The sequence below is a fragment of the Sceloporus undulatus genome, chromosome 6 (genome assembly GCF_019175285.1).
Source record: "Sceloporus undulatus isolate JIND9_A2432 ecotype Alabama chromosome 6, SceUnd_v1.1, whole genome shotgun sequence".
Lineage (NCBI taxonomy): Eukaryota > Metazoa > Chordata > Lepidosauria > Squamata > Phrynosomatidae > Sceloporus > Sceloporus undulatus.
The window spans coordinates 106,989,294-106,998,185 of NC_056527.1; the positions used below are offsets into that span (position 1 = coordinate 106,989,294).

General features: G+C 39.5%; 1 protein-coding gene across 1 annotated transcript in view; it reads left to right on the forward strand.

The window, feature by feature from the left end:
* The first annotated feature begins 760 nt into the window (after positions 1 to 760).
* LOC121934967 (germ cell-specific gene 1-like protein) overlaps positions 761 to 8,892 on the forward strand; it is a 12,703-nt gene continuing 4,571 nt past the window's right edge. The window contains exons 1-3 of the mRNA XM_042475939.1: positions 761 to 1,208; positions 4,986 to 5,033; positions 6,866 to 7,018. Coding sequence (XP_042331873.1) covers positions 899 to 1,208; positions 4,986 to 5,033; positions 6,866 to 7,018 — 511 coding nt within the window. The 5' untranslated portion in view covers positions 761 to 898. The remainder of the gene's footprint in view (positions 1,209 to 4,985; positions 5,034 to 6,865; positions 7,019 to 8,892) is intronic.

An 8,892-nucleotide genomic window follows, 5' to 3' on the forward strand; every position in this document is an offset into this window, starting at 1 on the left:
CATCTTGCATTTCTGTGTGTGGGGAGGACGATAGGTTAGGTTAAGTCCCTCTGCCCATTTAAAAGATGCTTTATTAGCAGAAGTAATGTGTGGGAGAGGGAAACATGTAACTCTTTAGGGGATTCTAGAGACTTAGGCTTTAAACTCATCACCACTCATTTAAAAATCTAAAGGGATTTCAGGTTTTAATTAGAAAGATTGCCTAATCTCAGTGAATGGGCTATAATTGCTTTTTAACAAGACTATTAGAGATTTTTTTTTCTAAACAAGGTAAGGAAAGGAGAAAGGGTTAGCAATTAGTGTGTGTGTTTTAAAGATCTCTTTATAGATTTCTTTAAAACACCTAGCAGAAACTAAGCAGCTTGTCAATAATTACTCCATCCACAAACCTTCAATCATAATCTAGAGAGTCAAAGAATATTGGCTCCTACCCCTCTCTGTGTGAATTCAATAACTTTAATTCCTATCCAGCAGAATGTAGGTGATTTGATTCCAAACACACTCTTCCTTCTTGGCTTAAAGTCTCTTTGCTGTGTGAAGGAAGCTGTTTCCCAGTCCTTAAAGTTACTAGTCCCTAACAATAAGAGAACCCCAAGCTAAGATTCACTACTGATAGGATTTCCATGTTGTTAGTTTCTACTTTTCTGTGGGTATATTTAATGGAAAGTCTACCGCATCTTAATAAGGAGGCAAAAATTATGGTCGCAAAGAAGGCAGTTCTTTTGCTTTACGAATGGAGAAATTTGTTCAAAAATGTCTGCTGTATAGTTAAACTTGGAAATACCAGAATTATTCCATAGAACATGATTTTCTGGAAATTAAGGTGAGCTGAAACATTCAGGCTTGGCTTCAAGCAACAAAACCATCAAATCCTTCCTTCTCTTGGGAATCTAGGACCATGATTAAGTTAAGTCGAAGGTCTCGCTCAATGCTGTCCTTGGGTCTTAATTCTCTTGCCCTCTGCTTTTCTGTGTCGGCTTTCTGCACCAGTTATTGGTGCGAAGGGACCCACAAGGTAGTAAAACCTCCCTGCCTCTCGGCTGTCAAGAAAGGGAACTGTGTGCCTGTCAACAGCAATGAGACAATGGATGGGAATGTCACTATGGATCCACATGTGGTCCAGTACATCTGGGAGACGGGCGAAGATAAGTACGCTTTCCGCTATTTCCACACAGGCTTCTGGCTTTCATGTGAGGAACATCATGGAGGTATAAAATTCTTGTATGTTACAAAGAAGTAGATTCCATTGTGGTGGCAGCTGTTGTTATTGTTAAGTCAAAGGCTTTCATGGCCAGCATCCATAGTTTTTTGTGGGTTTTGGGGGCCATGTTCTATAAGAGTTTATTCCTGATGTTTTGCCAGCATCTGTGGCTGGCATCTTCAGAGAAGATGTTGTTAATATTGTCAGATCCAAACCCACAAGGCTTACAGGACAGGACAGGAATGGGAAGGGTGGAAGACAAGCTTGGCAAAACAAGTTGAAATTAAGGACTAGTACCAAGACATTTGCCATGCCACAGCCTCAACACACAGACACAAAATGTTGTGTAGAGTGATCCTATTCAGAATTTCAGCTAGTCAAGGAATTCCCTAGTTCAGGATAATCTACACACACACACACACACACACACACACTCAAAAGATGCTCCTTGTTCTGTGTTCCTGAGTATGCTTAATGCTTATTGGGTTCTTTTGGAGTTTTCTGTCACTTCAGTGATCTAATGATTTTTTCCTTACACTTCTTCAAACCTTAGGGTTCTCTTCTTTTCTCAAACCAGTTGATACCTCCACCTTTTGCATCTCTGTAGTCTCATTTTGGTTGGTGGCACCTAGCTAAGTTTGCTTTCAGAAGGAGTGACAACAACATTGTTGTATGTGACTGACAGGGCCATTCTGGAAGAGTTAGGGGAACCTATGGGCAATTCCAGAGTGGTCTAAAGAAGTGCAAGTTCTCACAATATCAGTATGGCTCTGTGGGTTTTGACAGGTTTTGTTCTTCTTGCCACATCCACACCCATTATTTTAGGGGGCTGTTTGTGGAGATTTCTTGGGTCTTCACTAACGTTATTCCTTTTTAAAAGTTTTTAATTAAAAAAAAACAGGAGCATGGTTTGCTGAAGTGGTCTGGGTTTTTTAAAAAAAATGGTTGTTGTGTGCCTTCAAGTTGGTTCTTACTTAAAGTGATCCTTAGGAAAACCTATCATAGGGGTTTCTTGGTGAAATTTGTTCACAAAGGGTTTGACTGAGGCTGAGAGAGTGTGACTTGTCCAAGGTCATTTAGTGGGTTTCCATAGTTAAGTGGGGATTCAAAACCTGGTCTTCAGAGTCAAAATGCAATGCTCAAACCACTAGACCACACTGTCTTTCACTTTTAAAAACATACCAGCAGAACCCTAGTGCAGATCCAAGGAAATGCTACCAACAGCCTCTTAAAAGAATGGTACAAGAGATTAATCCTAAATTTGCCAAGATTATCCACTCCCACTCCAGAGGTTTCCATTCATATTAAGTAGTAGTTAGACACAGTTAGGATGGGAAAATATTTTAAGGGAGGTATAAGGCAAGGTATACACAGAAGTTACTGTAACTCTTTGAGATGTTGGTCCTCTAACAGCTGACCAAGGATGCTAAACATTGACATCGCTGGCTCTGCTGGCAACTACCATTGTCACCAAAATAATGTACTGGTAAGTATGAGATTATACTCAAAGGTCTGGAGGCTTTGGGTCCAGTGTAGCACTTCATTTTTGCTGTTGTCAACTACTGTCAAGTTGTCTTTTGACTTATGGTGACCCTATGAATGAGAGACTTCCAAGTCATCCTATCATCAGTAGACCTGATCAGGCCTTGTAGACTTAAGGCTATGACATCTTAATTCAGTCTAGCCATCTGTTATGTGGTTTAGCTCTTTTCCTGCTGCCTGCCATCTTACCAAGCATTGTAATCTTTTCTAGTGTGTCATGTCTTCTCATGATATATCCAAAGTACAACAGCCTCAGCTTAGTCATCTTGGGTTCTAGGGAGAGTTCAAGCTTGATATCCTCTACGGCCTATTTATTTGTCTTTTTTAGCAGTCCACAATATCCATAGAACTCTTCTCCAGCACCAGTTCATTTCAAATGAATTGGTTTTCTTCCTATCAGCTTTCTTCACTGTCCAGCTTCCACAACCATACATGAAAGGCTCTACCAGCAGCCTTGCTACCATCAGCACAACCTCTTGTCTCACAGGGGCGTGCAATCCTACCATTCCAGAAAGGTAGTGCCATTGGTGTGTAGCACTTCATAGGCAATCCTTTTCTCAAATGAGACCAGGAAGAAGAGACTAGTGTTAAGATCTCTTCCACAGGCCTTGGGCAAGAGGGAAAAAGCCTTTTGGAGAATATCTCTCAGATGAGCTAGAGAATTATAGTAGCAGTGATCAGAACAAGTCACTTTTTACAAACTCCATTCTTCAAGCTATGATGTGTGTATTATAAGGGATTCAAGGGCTGGTTCAAAATGGTTTGTTCTCTAAGGTAGAGAAAAAATATGCCCTCCCAGTTCTATCTACAAGTTGCTGGTGTGCCTTCAGGCAGTTTCCAATTGATAGCAATCCTAATGCGAAATTATCACAGGGTTTTCTTGGTCAGAGGGAGTTTGCCATTCCCTTTCTCTGAAGCAAAGAAAGTGTGATTTGCCAAAGTCATCCAGTGGGTTTCCATGGTCGAGCAGGGATTTGATTCCTGAGTCCAACACTTAAATCACTGCACCATGCTGGCTCTCCCATCCAAGAACTAGCTGCACAAACCCTACTTAGCTTGTGACATCAGATGAGACTGGGCATGTTCAGGATGGTATGACCATAAGCAGTTAACTGAACTCCAGCACTTGAGGTGCAATGGTTAATTGAGCAGAGTTTAGTTTAGTGCATAAGTATAGGCTATGTGACGCACACAGTTCTGTCCTGAACAAGAAGGAAAAGTCCAGGCGGCTCAAGGAGAATGCCTTGGGGGTTGTCTCACTTGCCGCATCCCAGAAAGAGATATCTGAAAGAGATATCTTACTTTGAGTATTAGTAGGGATGGATGTGGTTATGGTTCATATCTTTTCTTTGTAGGAATTTTAGGATCCCATGCTGTTTCTCATTCATTTCTTTTACACTGTTCCAGGTCTCATGAGTTGATGCCACCTAGAACCTTACATATCCTCCAAGATTTCACAGATGAAAACCAGGACCATCAGTGTGTAGTCAAAAGGGTGTGGCCAGGCAACAAGTAGGCAAATGTTATTTGTGAGAAAAAACACACAAAACTGTTTCACGCAGAGAAATCATGGAATTTATATACTGCATTTAGGAAAGCTGGAAAAGAAAAGAAAAACCCAAATGAGCTGAATGGGAAGGGCAAAATTTCACCCTCTTTTCTCTTCTCTGGGCTAATTGAAACTTTGCACGTTGAACTCAGTTTGCAGCAAATGAAGTAAGCATAGCATGAAGGGGGAAAATGGGAAGAGAGAAACCAGATTATAAAAGCATTTGAGAACATGGGAAGACCAAGGATTGACTTGGGCTCTCCTTCCCAAACTGGGACATTTGGACGACATCACATATGTGGTCATGCTTGTCTTGTGTATTATAGGGTTTCTACTGGGTGCATTCTACCTGAGATAAGGTAGATAAAGTGCCTGGCATTTTAGAGGCAATTATATTTCAAGGCTGAGTGGCTGGACAGTCGAAAAATGAAAAATTCTCTTTCATTAGAGGGGTAGACAAGGAGGGAGCTTAACAAATGTTGGAATGGAGTTGCCATGTTTAGCACTTTGTTGTTGTTGTGTGCCTTCAAGTTGTTTTTGACTTATGGGGACCCAAAAGTGACCCTATCATGGGGTTTTCTTGGGGGGGGGGAATGTTCAGAGTGAATTTACCATTGTCTTACTCTGAGATTGTGAAGAGTGCTAGTTCTGGTTAAATTACCATTGTCTTCTTCTGTGTTCCTTGCATGCCAGAGGAGAAGTGTCGGAGTTTCATCGAGCTGCCCCCAGAGTCAGAAAAAGGTGAGATTCTGGAAGGTCAAAGCAAGAGAAGTTGCTTTTTAAGTTCAAAATAAATGGGGAAACAACTGTTTTTTACTGAGACATGTGCCACTGATCTATCTCACTAAGAATTGTCTAGTAGTCTAACCAACAGCAACTTTTCACCATCACAAGAAGTCATTTTCTCCCCACCTAACCAGGCTGGCCCAAGACTTCTTGTTGTATGAAGCAAAGGACAAGATGGTACCCACATGTACCTATTCCATGTACAAAAGCTATCCGGGGTGGGAGCTGATTCTTACCTTAATATTGGTGATGAGTTACCTTAATGCAGTAACAAAGGGGGACATAGCTCTGGGTGTGTGGTGCCCACAGTCTTGCCACCAGCCCTTCTGTTTCTTGTCTTTTGCCGGAGGCAACTATCACATTCTGTCTAATGGTAGGGCTGGCCCTGTACAATATTCTTAAACTGAGGCTGGTGACTGAAAACAAGACTTGCTACATTGAAAATAGTTGTGCACAATGGAAACCCTTCCCAAAAGGGTAAAGTCAAGCCCATAAACTGTGAAAAGCAATCTGGTCCCTGGCAGTTATTGGGTTGGGCCATAATATAAATTCCCTGCCTGATGTCCTGCTCCATGTGGTAGAATAAAGGTGCAAAACATTCTGGAAAATGATAGCGAATACAGTAGATAAACTTTTATCTATTAATTTTCCTCTGGAGCCATTATTATTTATTTTAAATTACAAGGAGCGTGCACTACCTATAAAATATTAGGATACAGTATTTCATCTGTTGTTCGCTGTTAGATATATGCTCAATAAATATTGAAAATCAGAAATGGTACTTTCAAGGTTGGAAGGGTTATTTATAGTGTAGGAACTAATGAATTTAGTGAAATTAATGATTCAGGCTGAGTAATTTTGTACTTCGGTTATATCAATGTAACATCTGTCAAACCTTCAAGTTCCGCAGATGGTATATTTCCAGGGTGGTATCCATGTCAGTCAGCAGTCAGCAATTGCAGCAACGAAGAATCCTGTGGCAAGTTTTAAGGATAGCAAGTTTTAATAGATAAATTATGCTGGTCTTTAAGGTGCAACAGTAATCTTAACTGTCATTTCATTTGTTCCATTTGGAATACAGGATTCAATTATCTTCTTATAATTTAGAATTTGCCAGTCAGTTTTGACAGCCAGTACTTCATAGTGAGAATGTGCCTTTAAAGATATATGCTTACTATAAACCCATTTCCTGTAAACAAATTAATTTTAAATTATGAAATTATGCATTGCTAAGTATTTTGCAATAGTCATATATAACAGGAAGGAAAATCACCCTCTTCTCCATTTACATGCTTCACTGGCTGAGAATAAAAAAAAGGCCTGTTATGTAGATTTTCCCACCACAAACAGGTCACATTATACTCATTTTTATAAATCAATATTATGAATCTGTGCATGTATGTGCCTTCAAGTCTCCTGTTGACATATGGTGACCCCATGAATTTCATTGGGTTTTCTTAAGCAAGAAATACTCAGAGGTGGTTTTGCCAGTTCAGGTACTAGATCCTTGGAAGCTAAGCAGGATCAGCCCTGATGGGATGGGAGAGCGCTAGTGAATACCAGGTGCTGTAGGCTGTGTTTCAGAGGAAGGAACTGGGAAAACCACTTCTGAGTATTCCACAGTCACCATAAGTCAGCAAGCGATTTGAAGGCACATACGCACACTAATATATTATTCAATTCCAAAGGCATGTAGCAGATATCAACATTTTAAAAAAAAATTAAACTCTGGGACCCAGAGTTGGTACCTCAGTGCTAATCCTCATGTCCATCTTTCCATCTGTCAGGGGTATTATGGCTTTCTGTTGCCTCCGAATTTCTTTATATCATCTTGTTGAGTGTGGGGTTCTTGCTGATGTGCTTGGATGCTGTCTACTATGCCAACTTCATTGATGGACTCAAGATCAACGCTTTTGCTGCTGTGATCACCGTTCTCTCAGGTATCTTAAATAAGAACTTGGAATGTTCCTTTAAAAATGAACTAGATACTGTACTTATTACTCTCATCATCCAACATTTCATGACTTATTACGATTGGTGAAGTGCAGAAAGATCACTGGTTGAATTGCTAATTTCTGACAGATTACCAGTGTTATTACTACTGTGCCATTGGGAGATACCGGAAAATGCTCCTTGGTTCCCCCAAGTGGCTAGTTCAGATATTACATGTTGGTACTTCTAGAGTTAGTGTCACATAGTGGTGGTTTGAGAGTTGGACTATGGCTCTGGAGACTATGATTTGATTCCTTGCTTGGCCATGGAAACTCGTTGGGTAACTCTGGCCAAGTCACACACTCTCAGCCCCAGAAAATCCACCATTTCCCTATCCTGCCATTTTCCATTTCACTTTGCTTGTTGGATCTTGAAGTTTTAATAAAAGGTTTAATGAAAAGTTAGTTATAAAATTTAGTAAAACCAAACAAACCACAAAATAGTTCCATAGGGCCTGAAGTCTACTGACCACTGATTTATTTCAGAGCTTGGAAAAGTTCCTTTTTTTGTTGGATTAGGGATTTTGGGAGTTGTGATCCAAAAAGATAATTTTCCAAGTGCCAATTTACCTTAAAAATTTCTCCATGATCTCATGACACAGCCTTTCCTGTATCATTCTACCCAATACCTCCCAATGTGGATATTTGATTCATTTTACCTTTACAAATTGTGATATGAAACGATTTGATCGATGTCTCATGGACTGAATGTAAACTGGAACAATTGTTTTTCCCTTGGATTTTGCATTTCCTGAATGTTCTGACACAGTTTCTGGGTTCAAAATAAGTTGAAAAAAATATTTTTGAGAGAAGCTTTGTTTAGAAATATGGATGTTGAGAGAGAATATCTTTTAAAACAGATAATTACACATGCATTTCAATGGGGTATTTTGGAAGGATATATTCATTAAAAAAAATACCAGACTAATATGCAAATAGAACTAAGCAGGCTTGTGGGTAAATACATGCAAAATTGACACGGACCAGAAATAGACTGATTCCCTTATCCTCACAAATAAATATGTAAAGACGCCTCAGGGTGGTTGCTGATGTTTTAAATACCGGTAATGAAAAGCATTTGGGTGAGATTTTGAGTAGAGAAAATGGCTGGCTGTCAGAAGAGCATGCATTCTGCCATCAAGCTTCCTGAGGCTGCTTTTCATTCCAAACAAAAATAAAAACTGCTTTGTTACATTTATTTATGTGTACCCTGTAGTTTGCTCCTGAATGGTTATGGCACATGTTTAAATTCTTACATACACATGTAATTCACAAGAAGCTGTCCAGGCAGCTCTATAAAGGGCAGGCCAAGGTAGCTGGCACCATTTCACAGTTTATGTGATCGATGGCTTGTGTTCATTGCCATCGGCAAAAATATGGGATTCTGAAGCCGTTGGCTGGAGCACCCTAACAACCTGTCAGAACGAACCGGTGATTTTCTGTCCATTTGTGCATTCAGCAAAGAGTTTGGGGAAGTTAGTTTTTTGGACTGCAACTCTAGAAATCCCTCAGCAGTTTCCCAGGTCAAGAAGCATACCCTCCAATGGTCCCAATTTGGCAGGGACAGCCCCTATTAATCCTCTGTCATCTCTCTGTTTATGGATGTTTATTACCTTTGTATATTGTATATTGTATATGTTTTTATGCTGTGCACCGCCCTGATTGGAAGAAGGGCGGTACACAAATAAAGCATTTATTATTATTATTATTATTATTATTATTATTATTATTATTATTATTATTATTATTATTATTGATGTTTTAATTGAAAATAATAATAATAATAATAATAATAATAATAATAATAATAATAATAATAATAA